Genomic DNA, 21874 nt, shown 5'->3' with positions numbered 1-21874 from the left:
CTGTGTCTGGTAACAGTCAGTGAAATTAGCCTGTAATTAAAACCCAATCTTATTTCCCATCACACTGGACAGCCACTCTGTACCTTGTACTCCTGGGCAGCTTCCTGTAAGGGCACCACCATGTGAGCCTGGGATCTGTCACACACCACACAGATGGGAGTTTGATCCTCTTCACAGAACAGCTTCAGAGCCTCCTGGTGCTCCCCACACACCCCGTCCCATCTTGCTCTCTTTGCTGCCTGGAAACTCAGCGGCTTGGCTAGTTCCACCACGTTTGCCAGCTGCCGGTTGGGCCGGAGGGGTCCCTGCTGCTCAGTGTCTCTGCCCTGAGGGCTGAGGGGGGCCTGGCAGGAATTGTGCCCACACTCCAGAGTGACAGGGGCTGTGAAATCCTCCAGACAGACGGGACGCGGCGCCTCCCGGACACTTTCCACGGGGCTCTCTGCAGCCATGGCTGCCTCTGGGCTGGGGGACCGGGGCCGTGTCACATTCCTGAGCTCAGCAGTGGGGGGGTCAGGTCCGGGGGGGGTGCGTCAGGCACCAGCACTGAGGACAAAAAAACCATCAAAATTAAAAATCAAAAAAGCCCCAAAAGCTTCGTTCCCCCCCTGCAGGGCCCATTGGGCCTCCCCCCTTAACTACCCCTGCCAGAACCGCCCCCTCCATCGCTGCGCCCCTCAGGCCAGGGCCCTCCCCGCCCTGTGTTCAAATCCCCCCCCCCCCCCGCACACTCTGCAGCCCCTCTCTAACTGCCCCGGCCAGAACCGCCCCCCCCCATCGCTGTGCCCCTCAGGCCAGCCACCCTGTGTTCAAATCCCCCCCCCCCCCGCACACTCTGCAGCCCCCTCACAGCCCCGCCCGGCACCACCCAGGTCCCACCCCCCCGCCAGGCCAGCGCGAGCATCAGGAAGCGCCAACAGCCCGCAGGTGAGTCGGACCCGCCCCCTCCCTGCCCCCAGCGGGCGCGCCCCGATACCCAGCGCCAGACCCACCAGCAGCGCAGGACGCCGGGTCACAGCCCCTCCCCGCAGCGAGTAACGGACCCTCACAACGGCTCCCGGCTCAGGGAGCGCGGCGCATGCGCAGTAACCGCAGCGCAGTCTGGTCCCTTTCCCTGCCCGCGCGCGGAGCGATGGGCGGGACCCGCCGAAACCCGACCGCGGCGGAGTAGAACTGGGCGGCCCGTCAGACCGCGCATGCGCAGCAGGTCCGCGACTCCGCTCAGACTCCAGCGCCAGGGCTTAGCTCAGACCGGGCGCTGCTTGGCCCCGCCCCCCCGGCCAGAGGCTACTTCCGCTTCTCGGAGCCCGGGCCGGCTCGCAGGTGGGGCGGGGCTTTTGCAGCGCGTGGAGCGACCCGGGGGATTCCCTCCCTGCCGGGCTGGGGGGGTGTCCCGAGGTGGGCGGGGCCGGCGCGCGCTGCTGGGGTTGCAGGTTCGCTCTGGGCCCCACGTGGCTGCGCGGGGGGGGAGGCTGGGACCGGCCCTTTGTTGCGGGAGCGGGGCCGAGAGATGCCCACGTGGGTCAGTCCCGGCTTCTGCCCGGCGCGTCTGATTGGTCCCGGGGCGGCGCGCGGAGGGGGGCGGGGGATGCTCACCTGAGAGGCGGTGCCACTGCGGGCTCCTGCCCGGGCACTGCGCATGCGCAGCGGTTCTGGCGCAGCCCTGGCCCGTCTCTGCCCGCGCGCGGCTCCACGTGGACTCAGGTCTGGTGGGTTCTAGGGCGAGCGGGGACTCAGGGAGGCTTCAATATGCCCCGCGCCAGCGGGATGGGGCGGCGGCTGGAGGAGGGGCGGGGAGGATTTTGCCGCACTTTCGAAATTCCCCGGCGGGCCACGTGGGTCCAAGGTTGCGCATGCGCGTGACGCCACGGTCGGGACTTTAAAACCGCGCGGCTCAGCGTTTGGCACTGGTTTCATTGCTCGGTTTGGCACGTGGCCTGGGCCGGGCCGGGCCGCCCTGCGCACTGGAAGGTGGATGGCAGCGGAAGGGGCTTGTGCTGAGGGGGAGGGGAAGGGCATTGGGGGAGGGGGAGGTGCTGGGAGAAGGCTGGGAAGGAGGGCGGGCGTGAGGCGGGCGGGGATGGAGCGAGGCATGTGTGAGGGCAAAGGGGCATGAGGGGAGGGGGGGCAGTGGGTGGTGAGGGAAGGGGGAGGTACCGGGAGGGGGCAGGGCTAAGGGAAGGTGCAGGTGCCAGGGGATTCTGGGGTGACACAGAAGGGTGGACACCTGCAGGGGAGGGACCAGCACCAGAGGAGAGAGGCAGGGCAGGTTTGTAGAGGGAGGTGTTAGCTACCCCCTCCTCATCCCTTCTCCTAACATGATCAGTGTGGGGCTACTGGAGGAGTGGGCACAGGGGGACACACCCCTTTTTTTCTGTTTTTTCTCCAAACGGGGGTGGAGGCCACAATATTGTGCTGCCCTGGGCCCTGCAAAACTCTCATCCGCTCCTGGTGGTTAAAGCAGTTTCCCCAGAGGGGATGAGGCATGAGTCAGAGAGTGGCCCTGGCAAGGGGCCTTTTTATTTGCTTAAACATTTATTGTAATCCTATATGCAACTCGGAGGGGCTGAGCAGGCTAAGGAGGGCTGCAGAGACCCCCCTGCACTTCCCCCTGCCTACTCTAGCTGCATGTTTGTTCTCTCTGCATTTTAAAGGAGTTTAAAATGTAAAAAGAGTGCTATAGACAGGACAGAGTCTCATAACTTTTCTCTTATCTTATTCCTGGGACTCTCAGAATTGCTTTCCCAAAACATTTCTGAATGGTGCACTGAAGTCCATCTACCAGTGGCCTCAAGAGGGCATCTTGTTCTTTTGCAGTTTTGAAACCATCAAGTATAATTTAAACTTAAAAAACAACAAATGGTCTGGTAGCACTTGATAGACAACAAAATATATGGATGGTATCATGAGTTTTTGTGGGCACAGCCCACTACTTCAGATGACCGGAGTTTTGAGTTTAGGCTGTACAGATGTATTTATTTTGGCTCTCCACAGCCTAAACTCAAAACTCCAGTCATCTGAAGAAGTGGGCTGTGCCCACAAAAGCTCATGATACCACATATATGTTTTGTTAATCTATAAAGTGCTACCAGACTGTTCGTCTGTACAGGATAAACTGAAAAAAAAATCTCTGCTACCCCCTGAATCTGGTATAATTTACGCAGCTGCACTCCATTCCATTAGTGTACTTATCTGTGCTTGGATAATATTTAGTGCTTTCACCAATGGGCCCATAACCATGACATATTCTGCCAATAAAACCAACTCTGCTAGATTCAGCCTTTTGACCAGCCAATATGTAATGTTAATAAAAATACAGAATGATCAGCGGGGTTTTTTTTTTAACAAAAAGAAAAGCATAACGCAAAAAACTGCTTCTTGCATACTGAATGTGGAGTCCTGGGAACACATTTCTCATGGACCTTTCTTGTTCATTCCGTATGCACCGAATTCTCTCCACAGCCATAAACACAGAGTTCCATCCTTTCTGTCATGGCCGAACGAACTGTGGCTTGCATTCTGCTTCCACCATTTTTGCTCCAATTGCTGAGTGTTCAATTTTAATTTAGTGCTTAGCATCTGGCAAAAGTGGGCCTGGCCATCTTTTTTTAGATGTCATTTAATTCTTCTTGTACCACATCTATAAATGAAACTAGATTCTGCAAGTGGCAGCTCAGTGTTGGTGTTTTGGTACAATTTATTCACGGTTGTTATTACTGTCAGGGACATCTTCAGTTTTGTGAAATTCAGCTTATCAACATGAAACCCTGTTGTTGAAAACACAGTTGAAACACACCTCCTCCTCCCTCCCCCCCAAAAAAAACCCAAGCCACATTAGTATGTCCCCCAATTGATATACCATGCTGGGAACAATACATTGAGGGGATCCTGGGAGAAGCTGTGACTCCACCCCCGAGCCAGACATCCTCTGGTCCATCCCTCTCTCCTGTCCCCTGCACTCCAGGCCACCCATCTAGCCCCCAGCTGCTCTCCACACATGAGGATTCCCCTGCCCTTGGCCCCATGACTGCACCATGCCAAGCAGCAGGGCTGGCAGTGGGGCAGCCGTTCCAGCCAGGCTCTGGAGGAACTGGGTGCGAGGGGGGGGCAGAAGGGAAGGGGCTTGGATTAAAGTTAGGGAGCCTGGTCAGTGGCCAACCCTGTTCACCGTGCTGCCCAAGAGTGGTTCTTGTTCTGCCCTGGCCCAGCTGATCCCCCCCCCCCCCAGTTGCTCCAATGCTAAGAGCCGGATATGCCGACTCAGGGACTTTCCCCACGGGCTGCACAGGGGCTGGTAGGGAGCCTGTGGAGCCACAAACTGGGTGTTTGACAGCCTGGGCCAGTGGCGCTGCCTGGCATCTCCAGGAGCCTGTTGGGCCAGGGGCTTCCAGTCCCAAACTGGACACCTGCCTCCCTCATCCCTCCCCCTCTCACCCTGCCCCCATCCCCTCACAGCTCCCCTCTTCCACTCCTCATAACTTCTGCTCCTCAGCTAGGGAGAGCCACTATGCAGGCACAAGTGTTAGGGTCCAGCCATCTGATCTAGGTGTAACTCGGCGTGTGCATTGCTGCCATGCGAGTGACTGTTGTGCTTTGCAGAGTCACAGGCACAGAGCTATTCGAGATGGCAAAGCCCCATTAGCTCACGGAATCTATGGCTCTGGGGTCATGTCAGGGCGTCTCTTCTCCATATTTGCAGAATGCCTTCCCTGTGTGTGTCCAGTGCAGCTGAGATTCTTTTCTGTCTCTTTTCTCTAGGACGTAAGAAACACCTTGAGCAGGTAGGTGGCTCACACTCCTGTCATATTGCACAGCACAGGGAAAGAGCTTGGAGCTGATGTCGGCACCACATCTCCCCAGGGCTCTACAGCCAGATGTTGGATAGAAATGTCTCTGGCTCACTTAATTCTGAGGGTCTCACCCTTGCACAGCAGACTCTGGAATTCCCCATTCAGGGGCACAGTCTGACTTCAGATATTTCCTAGAGCTGTCACCTCCCTGGGGACTGGCTGCCTCAGGACTGTGGGACTGGAATATGGGTCTGTCACTGCTGGGCACACTTAGACCAGGGCAGCAGGGACCCGGAGTCTCAGTCTGGTTTCTAGTGGGCAGATTCCTTCAGCCCTTCACGTAGGAACATCCTGTCCCTCATCGCCTGGAGGCCAAAGAGTAAATTGGCCATTGAGACTCAATTCCACTTTTGTCCCCAGCTGGTCTCTCCGGGCCAGAGGTGAACAGCAGTGGGACCTTTCAGGGAAAGGTCCACCTGCCAGAGGAGATTTCCCCTAAACTGGAAGAACAAGTAAATTCTTTCTCCTAGATAATGACTGCACTGTCGGAGACTCTGAGGGAATTCAAAGGTACCTAGAAGGGATGGAGTAGGGGAAAGTTTTAGAAACTATTGAATCTGGCCTCTGAAGCCAACCCTCCCCTGCCTCAATTCCCACGTGGAGAATGACGGCCTCATCATGCTGCTCTCCTTAGAGGCACTGAGCAAACAGAGTCAACTGCTTGCAAATAGAGCCAGGGGTTTGCAAATTCTGAATCTCCCGTTGGTGTCAAGGGATCAAAATAGGTAATGTTAATGTCATGGCAATGTCTTCCCCCAGTGCAGCTCTAGGTTATGACAAGAGGTGGTTAGTGACTGAGAGAAACCAGGTGGGAGAGGATGAGAAGGGAAAAGTAAATCTCACTTTCAGTTTGTCTCCTGGGGCAGGGATGAGGCTGCAGAGATGTTGGCTCCATTGCTGGTAGGAGCCCAAGCAAGAGAGGACACGGAAGGTTTCAAACCGTTTCATACTAAACACTTGAGTGTGTTTCTGTCTGGTCTCTGATACAAGTGAAACGCAGAGTTCAGCGTGGGGACATTGTTATAAAGAGGAGAGCATGGAATCTCACCTCTCTTATCCCTTCCCCCACTAGACACTCTGCCCTCTGCACTGGAGAGAGCAAGAGGAGAATCCCTGGGAGATTTCAGACAAGGTGAGTTTTTCATGTGGCAATTCTAAAAATGAGAAAATTCCAGCAAAATCATCTTCATTGAATTGTCATTGAAGTTACCAACCAAACCCAGTGACCACGGTGCACACAACCCTAAATTGAGATCAGTGAGGAGCCCCAGGGACACTGCAAGGGGACCTGCAGACACTTTGAGAATCACTGAACTACGAGGTGTGATGCTTAAAGGGGTGATGTTAAAGCACACAATGGACGGCATCTTCAGGCTCAGATTTCACTGGTCAGTTTCAATACGGGGTTGGTTTCAAACAATAAATAGACTGAAAGGCTGAGAGCTGACTGGCTTCCATGGTATCAGTTTGTTCATGGTGAGAAACTGCTGGATATGCAAGGGCTCTTCAGTTTAGTGCAGGCCTGGGCAAAATACAGCCCATGGGCCGGATCTAGCTCGCCAGGCCATCACATCCGGCCCTCTGATGCTTGGCGAGCTATGGGCTAGTTCCGCGGTTGCCACTTCCCACCTGCAAGCCACTCAGAAAGTGAAGGTGAGCCCAGAGATAAAGCAGGAAGGCATCCACTCCCAGGCCAGAAAGGAAGCACTGTGCCTTCTCCCCTCTGGCTCATAGTTATTCAAACACCCACATGGCCCCACAGCCTGTGCGAGGGTTGGGCAGTCTTCCTGTCTGCTTCAGAGAGGTGCTAGGCTGCTGGTCGGGAGTCACTCAGGTAAGTCTCCTAGGCAAAGCCTGCCTCTGGCACCCCAACCTCTCTCTTCCCCTCCTAATTCTCTGCCCCACACTCCTGCCCCCAACTCCACGTACCCAAACTCTTTGTTCTCTTCCTGCATCCAAATATGCAAGGAGCTCTTCATGGTCAGAAACCCTCAGCCCCTTATTTGTCCACTCAGCCACTTCTCTAAATTAACCTTACTTTAAATATCTCATGAGTAGTTGGTTAATCCAGTGCCCCAGATCACACCTGCTTTTTTCATCCAAACTCCTTCCCAGACCCCTCTTTCCCTCCTGCATCCCAAACCCTCACCCAAAACTTCCTTCTTCTCCCAGTGTCCATCCCATTCACTGTATTTCCTGCTTAATGTCTTGGAAGAGTGCAGCTCTCAACCACTTTCCAAAATCTTGGCGTGCCCCCCCACATCAAAATGAATTGCCCACCCCTGGTCTAGTGGATACAGTTCAGTGAGAGTCAATAACTGAAAGATGCAGCCAGAGAATTTCAGGCTAGAAAGGAGGCACAAATATTTGATGGGTAAGAGGATTCGCTGCTGAAACCAATCAGCAAAGAACTGGTGGGTTCTCCCATCTCTTGATGTCTTCCAGTCAGCACTGGGCAACTTTCTAGAAAACATGCTGTGGGGGAACAGAGCTTTGTGCCTGGGTAGCTGGGCTACGTATAATGGCTTGTGCCGCAGAGGGGACAGACTGCATGGCTCGGGATATTTTCTGATGCCATGAATCCATGAATTTTAAGGTCTTATCTTGCAAACACTCAGCACACGTGTTTAATAATATGCATCTGAATACTCATATTAACTTCACTTCCTCTCTGTTGTGGAGAGAGTTTATAAAGTCTGTGTCAGATGAGAGAACCAAAATTTGGGCTGCAAATCAATTCATGAAGACTAAGGATTATAAATACTGCAGCCCAAATTAAATTAAACCTATGTCCATGTTCAGGCAGATGAATATGTGACTTGTTAGCAGAAACACTGGGTGCTGAGAACTGAATCTCCATTGTTGCAGGCAAAGTAATATAACTCAAGCCAGGTATTGAGAGAAATAAATACGGCTTTCGGATCTAACTTGTGTGTGGTGTTTATGGAATATCTAGACTCAGCGTTTGCCTGAAACGGGAGAGCCCAGCATGTTTTTCACCGGGGACAGAGTCTGGGCAGAATTGGGGTGTGGAAAGGATTAAAGCCCTTTTTGAAATGTCTCCAATTCCCCTTTTCCCCCTGCCAGGCTGCAGAACACCCATGTCTGTCTCCAGCTCAGCCCCTGGCCTGCAGAGCCAGGGACAGGAAATGGCTGTGGCGGAGCCTGTGAGCTTCGAGGAGGTGGCTGTGTATTTCTCTGAGGAGGAATGGGCTCTGCTGGACCCAGGCCAGAGAGCCCTCTACAGGGATGTGATGCAGGAGAATTACGAAGCTGTGAGCTGGCTGGGTGAGGATTCCTGTCCCCTTGCGTAACAGAAGCTGGGTGGGCTCTGGAGCAGCTGGGTTGGGTTGGGTTTGGTACAGGGTCCTTCATTGCCCGAACCCCCAATATCAGCAGTATCTGCCCCAGTAATCCTGGCTCCTGTGTGAGAGGAGATTCAGTGACATAATAGCGGTGCTGCTCTTCCCACAGCCAAGGTCTCATTGTGGTTCCCACCATCTTGCCCGTGTTGTACCTTGGCTGGAATGTCAGCAGACGGGTGCAGGCAGGAACGGCAGGGACCAGAGTTGTGGGGCTGGGTGCAGCTGCTCTTAGCATCTGTAGGGTCCCCTTGTGCGATTGTGCTGAGCCCCTGGAAGAAAGGTGCCAACTCCGAGTCCTTCCTCGCCTCTGGTAGATTCTGTGCAAGCCAGAGAGTAACCAAATGGCAGGCCCGACTAGCCACAAGAGGAGGGCTGCTGCTACTGGCAGAGTAGAATCACGGCTGCAGAAGGGGAGCTGAGCTGCAGGAGCATCTACAAGCAGCAGAGAAGCAGCCCATCCTGTCTCCACCTTGGCTGGCCACAGGAACAGGCCGGCACTGCCCTGGCTGTCTGCAGGACTGACAGCTGTTGTGGGCAGCTGACAGGGCCCACCATGGCACAGTCAGTCAGGATCAGGAGTGTGGACCATAGGCAGGGCCTGAAGTGGCCAGCCAAGGAATCATTTTCTTGATCAGACAATTCCCCTGCCTCCTTCTGGCTCAAGTAGAGCATCTGAGCCCAAGAGCAGGGAAAGTCCAGCCCCCAGCCAAGAGCTTTGTGGGCAGAGCCCATAGGGCTCTAGAGCTCTGCTGGATCCTTTCCCTCTCAGCCCTAGAGACCTGACATGTGTCAGCTCAAATATGAGTCCTGGCTAGAGGCGTCTGTCAGTCCTGAAAGTCTTAGAGCTCTCCCCTTATGAGCAGTGTGTTCCTGCCCTGCCCAAGTATGCAACAGGCCCTAAGGGAGACTGAGTTGTATCCTGCAGAGTGCAGCAGACCGCTCAGTTCTCCATGGAAGTCAGCTGGGCTATTCCAATATGGTGGTGGGGCAGCGGAAGGATGGAATTATTGTGTCCAGGGATCTTGTATCAGCCAGAGACCAGTCTCTGGAAGGTGGGGAAGGAGCCTCTCTGGGTAGGAGACTCAGATCCTGGCTTTGGAAGCAGGAATGGCACAGACCTTAATGAACAAGATCAGCAGTTGGTTAATTGCTCCCTGAATAGGATTTCCAGTCTCTAAAGCTCATGTGCTCTCCTGGATGAAGCAAAGGGAAGAGCTGCAGATCCCGGATCTCCAAGGCTGTGAGGAAGGGGAGATCATCAGTGATACCCACACAGGTGAGAAATCAGCTAAACTGACTCAAACCAATTTCTGTGTTCTCATAGCAGATTTTGGTTGTGTGTTTTCATCAAGTCTGACTGGCCCTTCAGCCTGTCATCTACTCCAGTCTGAGACTGCCAGATGGGGAAATAGTTATGGGGGAGCAGGGTGAACTCGGCTCATGATTATTGAATCTTTCCAGTCATTCTTTGGGTTTCTCCCCCATTTTCTATTCACCATTCAGAATTTTTATTTCAGCTCAGCACATTGAATCATAGAATTATAGGACTGGAAGGGACCTCGAGAGGTCATCGAGTCCAGCCCCCCGCCCTCAAGGCAGGACCAAGCTCCACCTACACCATCCCTGACAGATGTCTATCTAACCTGTTCTTAAATATCTCCAGAGAGGGAGATTCCACCCCCTCCCTTGGCAATTTATTCCAATATTTGACCACCCTGACAGTTAGGAATTTTCTCCTAATGTCCAATCTAAACCTCCCTTGCTGCACTTTAAGCCCATTACTCCTTGTCCTGTCCTCAGAAACCAAGAGAAACAAATTTTCTCCTTCCTCCTTGTGACACCCTTTTAGATATTTGAAAACAGCTATCATGTCCCCCCTTAATCTTCTTTTTTCCAAACTAAACAAGCCCAGTTCATGAAGCCTGGCTTCATAGGTCATGTTCTCTAGACCTTTAATCATTCTTGTCGCTCTTCTCTGTACCCTTTCCAATTTCTCCACATCTTTCTTGAAATGTGGCGCCCAGAACTGGACACAGTACTCCAGCTGAGGCCTAACTAGTGCAGAGTAGAGCGGCAGAATGACTTCACGAGTTTTGCTTACAACACACCTGTTCGTACAACCTAATGACTCCTGTGTGGTTCCTCTCTCCATCCCAGCAGGTGATGAGATGCTGAATGAGAACAGTGAGAGGAGTCTTCAGGAGGAAGGACCTGAGCAAATGGCTCCATGTGGGGTGTTAGTGGAAAGATCTGAAGGGCATGTTTCTCAGAGTCCTGAGCAAGGAGAGACTTGTGACAGTCAGCGTAGTCTACAAAGACAGCAGGGAAACCATCCAGGAGCAGGACAGGATAAATCCAGTCACAGGAGCAGAAGGTTGAAAACAAACACAAAAACTGTTCAAAAGAAAATCCCCCATCAACATTCACCTTGTTCTTCCAGTGACTGTGCAACTCTTATTAAACATGAAAGAGCCCACTCAGAAGAGAAACCCTTCAGCTGCTCTGACTGTGGGAAAAGCTTCAGTCGGAGATCACACCTTGTTAGACATAGGAGAGTTCACACGGGAGAAAAACCCTTCAGCTGCCCTGACTGTGGGAAAAGCTTCAGGCACAGGTCAAACCTTGTTAGACATAGGAGAACCCACACAGGAGAGAAACCTTTCAGCTGCTCTGACTGTGGGAAAAGCTTCAGTCAGTGTTCACACCTTGTCCTCCATAGGAGAGTCCACACAAGAGAGAAACCCTTCAGCTGCTCTGACTGTGGGAAAAGCTTCAGTCAGAACTCAACCCTTGTTATCCATAGGAGAGTCCACACAGGAGAGAAACCCTTCAGCTGCTCTGACTGTAGGAAAAGCTTCAGGCACAGTTCACACCTTGTTAAACATAGGATAACCCACACAGGAGAGAAACCTTTCAGCTGCTCTGACTGTGGGAAAAGCTTCAGTCAATGGTCACAGCTTATTAGCCATAGGAGAGCCCACACAGAAGAGAAACCCTTCAGCTGCTCTGACTGTGGGGAAAGATTCAGTCAGACCTCAGCCCTTGTTATCCATAGGAGAGCCCACACAAGAGAGAAACCCTTCAGCTGCTCTGACTGTGGGAAAAGCTTCAGTCAGAACTCAACCCTTGTTATCCATAGGAGAGTCCACACAGGAGAGAAACCCTTCAGCTGCTCTGACTGTGGGAAAAGCTTCAGTCAGAGGTCAAACCTTGTTATCCATAGGAGAGTCCACACAGGAGAGAAACCCTTCAGCTGCTCTGACTGTGGGAAAAGCTTCAGTCGGCAGTCATACCTTGTTACCCATAGGAGAGCCCACACAGGAGAGAGACCCTTCAGCTGCTCTGACTGTGGGAAAAGATTCAATGACCGGTCACAGCTTGTTATCCATAGGAGAGTTCACACAGGAGAGAAACCCTTCGGTTGCTCTGACTGTGGGAAAAGCTTCAGTCGGCGGTCATACCTTGTTATCCATAGGAGAGCCCACACAGGAGAGAAACCCTTCAGCTGCTCTGACTGTGGGAAAAGATTCAATGACCGGTCACAGCTTGTTATCCATAGGAGAGTTCACACAGGAGAGAAACCCTTCGGTTGCTCTGACTGTGGGAAAAGCTTCAGTCGGCGGTCATACCTTGTTATCCATAGGAGAGCCCACACAGGAGAGAAACCCTTCAGCTGCTCTGACTGTGGGAAAAGCTTCAGTCAGACCTCAGCCCTTGTTGTCCATAGGAGGGCCCACACAGGGGAGAAACCCTTCAGCTGCTCTGATTGTGGGAAAAGCTTCAGTCAGACCTCAACCCTTGTTAGACATAGGAAAACCCATGCAGAAGAAGCTATTCACCTGTTCTCACTGTAGGAAATGCTGCAGTCAGAAGTCACACCTTGTTATCCATGAGAACTCTAACAGAAGAGAAATCCTTTAACTGCTCTGACTTTGGGAAATGCTATAGTGAGAGTTCAAGTCTTGTTGCATATAGTTGAACCCACATAGGTGAGAAACCGTATAGTGGTGGTGAGCAAAATTTTTCTCTGTTGACAGAATGCAGCCTACCTAAGGCTTTGATCCTGTTCACAAGGCAGTGCCAGGCCCCACCTCCAAATGAAGATGTACTGAGGGGGAAAGAGTTTAGCCCAACCCCCTTTTCATGCTTTTTAACCACTAGAGAGGAGGCAGCGCTAGGCTGAGTCTTTGCTATACAACCTGAGGCCTGCACTAGAGGCACTGCTGGCACTGCACTGCTGGCCTCAAGGGCCGCATGGCCATGTCAGGTGTGCCTCTGGGGCTGGTCCTGGGCTGCATGGCTGCAGCAGCAACACCTCCAGCCCTGGACTGAATGGGTGCAGTAGTGGTGCCTCTGGTGTGCGGGGCTGGCCCTAGTCTGTGTGGCTGCTGCTGCAGCAGCAGAGCCTCCCTCCAGGGTGACCAGGACAGTGTGACTGGAGATGTTGCTGCAAGGGGGCCCAAAGCCAGGTAATATTTGCTGACCTTCCCAGACACTTCCTCCCAATCACCTCAATTCCTTTTCCGCCAGCACCCCCAGCTTACACTGACACCCTCCTTTTTTCTTTTTCTTGCACCCTTTCTCCTGGCCACACATTGCATCTTCCCCCTGGCCAGACACCTGCCTGCTTCTGCATCCCAGATCCTTCCTCAAGACCCCAACCCTTTCTTGAGGCCCCATCACATTATTGGATTTTAATGTGAGCATACAGATAACTGCTGTGATCACGGGGAACTGTTTGCCCCAAATTTGGTACAAAGTGGGCCGTTTGAGGTGTCAAACGAAAGCTGATATTGTGCTGATTCTGTGTATGGTATTTGTGTACTTGTTTGGAGTTTGTATGGGGAGTTATGGCTATGGGCTCTGTTGATGCTGTGTATGGACAGCCCCCCAATTGCCCCCTCTCCCCAGATGGCAGCCTGCGGCAAGTGCAGCCGGTCTGATGGCCGAGTGCTGTGATGTGCCCAGTGTGGGTACTCCGGGCAATCCAAGCCAGGACTGCTTTGCAAGCGGGACACCCCTGAGAACTGTCTGTCTGGGGTGGAGGTCGGGACCCTTTAAGCACACCCCTCGGCTAGCCTGAGACAGCATCTTCACGGTCTAAGTCCTCCTCTGATGCCCTGCTGGCACTGCTTCCGGCCATCCTTAAGCCTGGTTCAGGGTCCACTTAATGTGGACATTCTAGTTTGAATTATCAAAACGCTAATTCAAACTAGTTTTTTAGTTGAGATCTGTTAGTTCGAATTAGCTTAGTTCGAATTAACTAATTCGAACTAAGTTAGTTCGAATTAACGTAGTGTAGACGTACCCTTTTAAATTAACTAAAATATTTATGTCCAATACATACTGTGGAGGTAGGCCTCACTAGCCTGGCCAAAGACTGAACTGTACGCAGTGTATCCTGCGTCAGAAGTGAACTTCCTAAGCAAGTTGAGCAGGAAACCACAATGCTGTTAAACAAACAAACAAAAAATCGCACTGCTTGCACTTTATCGGGTCAAGCAGATGTTACCATCTAAGAGTAAAGTGCCTTACTTCCTTTTTTCTCTGTAAATTTCCACTGTGACTTTGTAAGAAGGTATAAATATCTCAGATGTTTGAGTATGAGGAGAGGCTTGTATCGGTAAGGGGTAACTCCCTGCCATCTGCAACACCACCACCCCCAGCTGGGATATCAAAATGGTTTTGTCTGATCTGAACCGTAAACCTAGGGTGTGTTTATTCCACGACAATTCTGATGCCGTGACTCAGATCCACACATCCTGCTTTTCGTTCGGGAAAAACCATGGGCCACTCCCTACCTAACTCCAGGCACCACAAGCAAGGTGAGGGGCCTTTTAAATCCCTTCTTTGAGAATCAGTAGAGGGCTTCTGGTTGGCTTCAGGTGCTTGGTGGAATTGCTGGATCCGAACCTTTAAACTCAGGTCAGTACAAAATCAGTGTGCCTGCTTAAAAAAAACCCACAGTTCTGTCAGGAGTTTGAAAATAAGAAAGTTCTGATGGGAGAGTCTGGTATATAAGTCCAGTTGTTAAATCATGCGTTTTTTGAGTGTGTGAATGTATCTGACTGGGGCATCCGTCAGCCACAATTGTAGACAGTTGTGAAAGCAACGTGGCTTCCTTACCTTTGCTGTTTTCCCCATCTACTATAGCTGTTCTGTAAATGTACTTCTTTGTGCTTTCCTTTACCCTCCTCCTTGACTATTGTCAAGTGTTATGCACACTTGGCCCCTTCTGATGAAGTTACCTATAAAAATGCCTTTGCTGATCAATCAGCAAAGAATGCAGCCCTTTCTGGCCCTCAGGCTCCTAAACATGTTCTTGTCTGCCCTTCTGTAGCCCAGCCAATGTAGGCGTCCCTCACAGAACTGACTGGGCTACAAGGTAAGGCACCTGAGACTGAAAAAGCAGACTGGCTGCGGCGGGGCTTCTTGTTGCACCCCAACTCGCTCCGGCCACCTGGTTGTGCCTCAAACCCTCCTACTCTACCTTTGTGCGTGTGCCCCACTCGGTGGCCCACATGAACACAGGGGGGATGATTGCCACGGTGCAGCAGGATTGGTTCACCCCACATTTCCTTGCTGTGGTGGCACAGTACTGCAGTACTTTCTCTATCTGTTTAGCTCATAACATTGGACAAAGGGTAAAAACTAAAATTGCAGCACACCCCTCACTGTGGGGACCCTTTGTGAATTTACAAATGGATTTTGTATAAATGCCTAAATCTTGTGGATATGAGTACATTCTTGTAATCATTAATATGTTTTCGGGATGGTTAGAAGCTTATCCTTATAAACATGCTGATGCTACTATGGTTGCCAAGAAACTCTTCAGAGAATTAATCCCCCAGTTCGGAGTGCCTCTTTCTTTAGACAGTAACCGGGGAACTCATTTCACAGGACAAGTAGTTCAAAAGGTATGTGCTGCTCTAGGAATCCAACAGCATTTACACTGTGCATACCATCCACAGTCCAGTGGAGCGGTAGAAAGAAAAAACTCTGACCTAAAGACCAAATTAGCTAAAATCTGTGAGGACTCTGACCTTAATTGGCCAGATGCATTACCTTTGGCCTTATTGTATATCGGGGTACAGGGAATTGGAAACGTGCTATCTCCCCACAAAATTTTAACCAGTAGACCTATGAGATTATTACACACCCCGCTTAGAGCACCGCATTAATTTGATCTACATATAATAGATGATGTTATGTTAAGTTACTGTAAAGCCTTAATGAAATGTGTAGGGTCTATTCACACTCATGTCAAGGAAGCCCTTCTTGAACTTGTATCGGAGCCGTGTCATCCTTTAGAGCCTGGAGACTGGCTCTGCATCAAGGCACACCAGCAGAAAAATGCCCTCCAACCTTGCTGGAAAGGGCCTTACAAAGTCCCACTCACACTGCTGTAAAATGTCAAGGACTCCAGAGCTGGGTACACACATCGCACTGCAAAAAGGTACCTCCTCCAGCTGATCTACATCCGTTCTCAGCTACTGCACCTCCAGTTGCAGCAGAATGAGTTACACATTCTACAGAAACAGAGTCTCCACGATATAACTTACAATCACGAAGGAAAGAGGACTTAATAATCCTCACGACTGAATTGTTTGGTACAAGATTTGTCGTTTTCATGATTCTGGGAGTTATTGGAGTTTATTGGATATATATATATATATGTATATATATATATATATATATTCCACACGCAGGGCCAGGTAGGCAGGCAGAGCTTCAGAGTCTGAATGCGTGGATGAGACAATGGTGTAGGGAAGAGGGGTTTGGATTTATTAGGAACTGGGGACACTTTTGGGAGAGGGGGAGCCTATACAGGAAGGATGGGCTCCATCTAAACCAGGGTGGAAGCAGACTGCTGGCACTAAACATTAAAAAGACCGTAGAGCAGTTTTTAAACTAGGAGATGGGGGAAAGCCGATTGGTGCGGAGATGCATGTAAATCGGATGGAGACTACTCTTAGAGGAGAATCCATTGATAGAGATTCTCTAAGCTGTAGTCAGAAAGAAAGGAGGGGAGAGGACAAACCATGGGCCAGAGTAGACAAACAACTGCATATAAAGGAATCCAATGCATCAGAGAAGGGCAGACAAATAAGCAGTGGCAAATTTTTAAAGTGCTGCTACACAAATGCTAGGAGTCTGACTAATAAGATGGGTGAACTAGAGTACCTTGTATTAAAGGAGGAGATTGACATAATAGGCATCACTGAAACCTGGTGGAACGAGGAAAATCTGTGGGGGACAATCATACTGGGATATAAAATATATCAGAAGGCTAGAGCAGGCCGGGTGGGTGGTGGAGTCACACTGTATGTGAAATATGGGGATAATTCAGTCTTCACGGCTGTGGGCGATAGGAAGATTCCCAAATCTGTACCGTACTTTGTGGGTGATGAATCTGAGGGACTGTCCCGGATTGAAGTGTCATCAGAGGAGGTTTTGGAACAAATAGAAAAACTTAATGTTAACAAATCTCCGGGATTAGATGGCATTCATCCAAGGGTTCTAAAAGAACTCAAATAGGAAATTGCTGAACTATTATCTGTGGTTTGTAACCTATCCTTTAAATCGGTTTCCGTACCTGATGACTGGAAGGTAGCTACTGTGACACCAATATTTAAAAAGGGCTCTAGAGGTGATCCTGGCAATTACAGACCGATAAGTCTAACTTCAGTACCGGGCGAATTAGTCAAAACAATAGTAAAGAATAAAATAGTAAAGAATAAAATTGGGGCACGTAGAAGAACATAATTTGGGCAAAAGTCAACATGGTTTCTGTAAAGGGAAATCATGTCTTAGTAATCTATTAGAGTTCTTTGGAGGGGTTAACAAACATGCAGACAAGGGGGATCCAGTAGATATAGTAAACAGGCAGTCCCCGGGTTACGTACAAGATAGGGACTGTAGGTTTGTTCTTAAGTTGAATCTGTATGTAAGTCGGAACTGGCGTCAGCCGCTGCTGAAACTGATCAGTTTCAACAGCGACTGAATCTGGACGCCAGTTCTGACTTACATACGGATTCAACTTAAGAAACCCAGGCGTCCCCAAGTCAGCTGCTGCTGAAACTGATCAGCGGCTGATTCCAGGAAGCCCGGGGCACAGCACAGCTAGGGATGTTATCCACCCAAAGAGTTTCCCAGCTTCTCCATGTCCTCAAATCCCATCAGGCAAACTGCCCCATGGGCTTCACCCGCACCATGCTCAGGGCCTGGGGATTTTCTGTCAGACCAAATAATTACCCCCCACTGCTCTGGAGTCTCTGCCTCTCATGGGCCTTCTCATCCTCAGGCTCCGCTTTGTCTCCAGACAGACACAGACACTGCTCTGCTACAGCCACCTCCCTCTGGCTGTCACTCCTGGGCCTTCTAGACCCTTGCTTCTGACTTTGGATACCTGGGCTTTTAGCACTCAGATCTTCACCTAACACCAGTGATGAGTAGGATGGGGTCTGAACAGTTTTTGTAGACAGAGACAGCCACTAAGGGTACGTCTAGACTACCGCGTTTTGTCGACGGACGTTTTGTTGACAGATACTGTCGACAAAACTTCCTTCGACAAAGAGCGTCCAGACACATTGAGTACTGTCGACAAAGCAAGCTGCTTTGTCGACAGAACTCCGTAGTCTGGACGCAATGTTACAGGCAATAACACCTTCTGTCGACAGAGTTCTGTCGACAGAAGGTGTTATGCCTCGTAAAATGAGGTATACCAGCGTCGACAAGACTGCTGAGTTCTGTCGACATTATGTCAACAGAACTCAGCGGTAGTCTAGACACACCCTAAGGGTCCTTGCTAACTCTCTCAGAGCACAAAGTTTCTTGTCAGTTACAGCAAACTCACCCAACATGGGACTTGAACCAGCAAACCTCAGTTCAAGAGATCAGTGCTTTACCTATTAGACTACTGGGGCACAAAAAAAACACTTCCAGAGACAGAAATTCACCCTTCTAAATGTCCCTTCTTCAACTTTTAGCTCCTGATTAAGCACATTTGAAGAAGCCAGATACACAAGAAGGGCCAATCGGCCCCTCTGAAAATCAGCTTTCCATGGGTGTCGGTAGCTGACTTCGAGTCATGAGCCTTGACATCTCGTCTCCCTCCTGAAACCAGGGAAGTGTCTACCACTGCTGAGCCTCATCAGGGAGCCATGCTGGCGCTCACACTGCGCCTGGGTAAGGAAGAGGATCAAACGGTGGCTGGGGCTGGGTGGGGAATGGCCGGTTGTTACTGAAGGGGAAGGATAAAACACAGCCACATTTCCGAGGGTGCGGGAGGCCGGCCTGGCGATGCCATGGGACGGCCCTGGGGGAGCTCTGCAATGTGACCCTGGCTCCCAAAGCTGCAAGTGCAGAATTCCCCTTGATAAGCGCGAGAGGCTCCGACCGGCCTGGTCTGAATCGGGCTGGATGGCCCCACTGCTGGAGTGTCAGAGCCAGTTACAGGCATGTTACAGAGAGGTCCTGTCACAAGCTCCCTGTCACTCCCATCATGCAACAAGGGCAGGTCCAGCCTCTTCTGTAAAAGCCGCTCTGGAAATTAGATAAAAGTGACTGTGGTGGGATTTGAACCCAAAACCTTTGAATAATTGGGTGGGTTCATTCCAAGCACCGCTGCTTAGATAGCTAACATGCTTACCATTGTACCACAGAGCCCCAAAGTTCAGCTAGCTCCTCATCCTCTCCCTCTGCTTTGCAACAGGGCAATTGCTGGGGTAGAAGAAAGGGAAAAGCTGAGCCAGAGGAACACACACTCAGACCCCCCCATACCCAGTCTCCTGCCCAGAGCCTCAGCTGTGGCTTAACCCTGGTTCCAGAGACAAGAGGCCAATGCAAACAGCCCCATGGCAGCAAGGGAGTCAGCACATCGGTGGGTGCGGAAGGGAGCTGGGGGCAGATCTTGGCTCTAACTCACTGAGTGACCTTGGCCTGTTCAGTGAATCTCTCCCTGGCTCTATGGCCCCACAGGAGGGCCTCTGGCCTAACAATGTAGCACCCTGAGCAACCTCTGATGCTCCCTGCTTGAGGCCCAGAACCAGCCCTGAGTGAGGGGGGCAGGGAGAGTAGCTCACACATTCCAAGGGGCTGGCCAGGGGCAGGACATGAGCCTGCAAGGCAGCAGTGGGTGTATGGAGCTGGGGGCAGAGCTGGGCTCTAACTCACTAGGGGTGCATCCCATTGCTCAAAATAAGCAATGCAATTGTGTAGCTTATTTTGAGTCAATTTTGAAATAGCTTATTTTGTAATTTGGTGCTGGCGACACAGCACTTATTTTCAAATAAATCGCTATTCCAAAACGCCCCTCGCTCCTCGTGCCATGAGGTTTGCAGGGATGTCGGAATAGCGAGCCCATTATAGCTTGAAACAAGGGGCTTGCTCTTAAGACGCATCTGTGTGATATGAGCACCACGTCCTAAACATCCGAGCTAGCCGGCCCACAGGTGTCAGTCCCACAAGTGGCCCTTTCAGAAAGGCGCCTTGGGCAGCCCCAGAGATGTTGTGGGCTCTGGAACAAGGAGGGCTGGGCAGGAGCAGGTTTTGCAGGTAGGGGAGTTTAGCTGCTTTCTCATTTCCAGGGCGCAGCTTTTACAGAACAGGCAATCCTTAGGGTGAAACTGGGTTGGCTTGAGTCCAGACAGTTCCCAGCAGACCCCAGTGAGGATGGAGGGAAGGGCTGGATCTTGTGGTTGGGGCTGGGAGTTGTTCTGAAAGGCTTCAGGTGCCATTAGATCATTTTATCCCTCCCTGTCTCCTACCAGTGCTGAGCAACACTCAGGTATCACATATGACATCACAATGCCCCGATGCACATGGCTTGACACCCCCTCCTGGAGCAGCAGCGGGCTGGGAGGGCGGCGCGCTGGGATGGAACAGGCTGTCAAGCCTCTTTGGCTCCTGCCATCTGCTGCTACATGGCACCAAATTTTGGAAAACCCTGTTCTCTGGACACGTCCCTTCTACCTCGTAGAAAGAGTGTCCTCTTCAGTCTGGACGTGGCACTGAAAGAAGTAGAAGGGTATTGACAGGGGATGGGGAGAGTGTCTCAGGGGTTTTTTGCTCTGGTTAAAGGTGTGGCCAAAACACAGGCCTTGTTATGAGCAGAATTTGAACCTGCGCAGGGAAACCCTATTGGATTTCTAGTCCAACACCTTAACCACTCAGCCATCACAGCTGTGAGCTCAGCAGTGCCTGGGCACCAGCAAACAAAAGATCTGAGGGCTACATAGTCGTTCCCTTCGGTGGGGCCCTGTTAGTCTGTAGCTGTGACAGGTGAAAAACCAACAAATGGTCCTAGAATGAGAGAATCCTGCCTTGTGTCCGTGTTCGCTGTCCCAGAGAGCGGACCCATGGCTAAGCTGGCCAAGGTACCTGCCAGGTATGGGGGAGGTGAGGGAGGCAGCCCCCAGTGGTGCCTGGCCAATGTGTCTGCTCCTCCCACCATCCCTCCTTATGTAGCTGGAGTCGGCTTCCTGCAGTTGAGCTTGGCCATGGCCTCACAGCAGGAAGCCAAAGGCAGCAAGAGCAGATTTCTGGCCGCTAGTCAGGTGCTCTCTGGTCTTAGTTGGACTCACTAAATCGAACTCCAGAAGGTTGACCGCAGCCCTTCCTCCCCAGCTGGGTGTGGTTCTTGTTCTTCTGCACAGCCCAGCCCACGGAGAGCAATGACCTGCCCATGGGCAGCTAAATCACACCCTTGTTGAATTGCTGGAAATGCAAACTAGACACACAGCGGGTTTGAGCTGGTTCCAGCTGAGGAACAGGTTTGCCTGGTTTATGTGTATTGGTGCCAGAAAACATTACTGGTTTGTATTCATTTAAAGAGTCCACATACAACAGAATTCCAGGAGGCAATAGAACTGGAGAGGTAAATGTTTATTGAAGGAAGATTTCCTAAGGGGGCACTTGGATTTGAACCAAGGACCACTTGATCTGCAGTCAAACACTCTGCCACTGAGCTACTCCCCCACACAAAACACATATCTGCAGCCCGTGTTGGGCACTGGGCAGGGAACACAAGGCTTTTGTGTAACACACATCTCAGGTGGGATGGACCCTCACTGAGCCCAGACTGTGATGGACCCTAACGAGGAATTTGTCCTGAACGCAGCAGAGCTGGGGCAGGACAGAGGTTCTGTCTACACAGAAAAGTTATTTTGGAATATGGCCATTTAGAATAACAATGCCAAAGTCTGTGCAGCAATTCTGTTAATGTGAAATAATCTGAAGTATTAGATGGCTTATTCCAACTTCTGTAAACCTCATTCTACAAAGAATAATACCTATTCCCAATTAGCTATTTCAGAATAATGCTTGTGGAGATGCTCCACTTCCGCTATTTCAAAATGGCCCCTCCCTAGGCCCATTCTAAGTTATTTCTACCAGGGCTCTAAATCGAGATAACTCGTCTACATTAGCGGAGCCTGACTCGGACTCATTCTGAAGTTTCCCTGCAGTGTAGACGTGCTATTTTGAAATCACTGTTCAAGAATAGCTTATTCCAAAATAAATGTGCCGTGGAGATGTAGCCAGAGAGTCCTGAGAGATGAAACTGTTGGGCTATGTCTACACTCGCGGCTTCTTGCGCGAGTAACATGCAAATGAGGCTAAGCATGGAATCTAGCTGACCCTCATTTGCATACCTAATGA

The 21874-nt window shown here is 51.1% G+C and overlaps 3 protein-coding genes and 2 non-coding genes across 7 annotated transcripts in view; 2 read left to right on the top strand and 3 right to left on the bottom strand.

Annotated features, from left to right (window-relative positions):
- The window catches only part of LOC142821521 (uncharacterized), a 414847-nt gene extending 414371 nt beyond the window's left edge, over positions 1-476 (bottom strand). Inside the window, 1 exon segment of the mRNA XM_075912685.1 lies at positions 84-476. Within this exon segment, the coding sequence (XP_075768800.1) occupies positions 84-452 (369 nt within the window). The 5' untranslated portion in view covers positions 453-476.
- LOC142821523 (zinc finger protein RFP-like) overlaps positions 1-21874 on the top strand; it is a 219526-nt gene that overhangs the window by 41151 nt on the left and 156501 nt on the right. The window lies entirely within an intron of this gene.
- On the top strand, positions 1223-18601 carry LOC102451862 (uncharacterized). 3 transcript variants are annotated; one of them, XR_012898269.1, is made up of 7 exons: positions 1223-1323; positions 4759-4781; positions 5923-5982; positions 7938-8138; positions 9378-9491; positions 10373-15132; positions 18205-18601. XR_012898269.1 is itself a non-coding variant. In XM_075912722.1 (5 exons), the coding sequence occupies exons 3-5, from the start codon at positions 7952-7954 to the stop codon at positions 12067-12069; spliced, it is 1998 nt and encodes a 665-aa protein (XP_075768837.1). In that variant the 5' UTR covers positions 4611-4781; positions 5923-5982; positions 7938-7951; the 3' UTR covers positions 12070-15758. The 3 variants fall into 3 exon arrangements, 1 of the variants encoding a protein (XP_075768837.1); XR_012898268.1 differs by lacking the exon at positions 1223-1323 and having other exon boundaries at positions 4611-4781; XM_075912722.1 differs by lacking the exons at positions 1223-1323; positions 18205-18601 and having other exon boundaries at positions 4611-4781; positions 10373-15758.
- TRNAS-AGA (transfer RNA serine (anticodon AGA)) lies at positions 20318-20399 on the bottom strand. Its single transcript has one exon. It is a non-coding gene; the product is annotated as a tRNA-Ser (tRNA).
- Positions 21122-21193, bottom strand: TRNAC-GCA (transfer RNA cysteine (anticodon GCA)). The gene has a single exon. It is a non-coding gene; the product is annotated as a tRNA-Cys (tRNA).

This window comes from Pelodiscus sinensis, chromosome 31, assembly GCF_049634645.1.
Source record: "Pelodiscus sinensis isolate JC-2024 chromosome 31, ASM4963464v1, whole genome shotgun sequence".
Classification (NCBI taxonomy): domain Eukaryota; kingdom Metazoa; phylum Chordata; order Testudines; family Trionychidae; genus Pelodiscus; species Pelodiscus sinensis.
The sequence above is the reverse complement of the archived record's forward strand: the minus strand, read 5'-3'. Positions and strand labels throughout refer to the sequence as shown.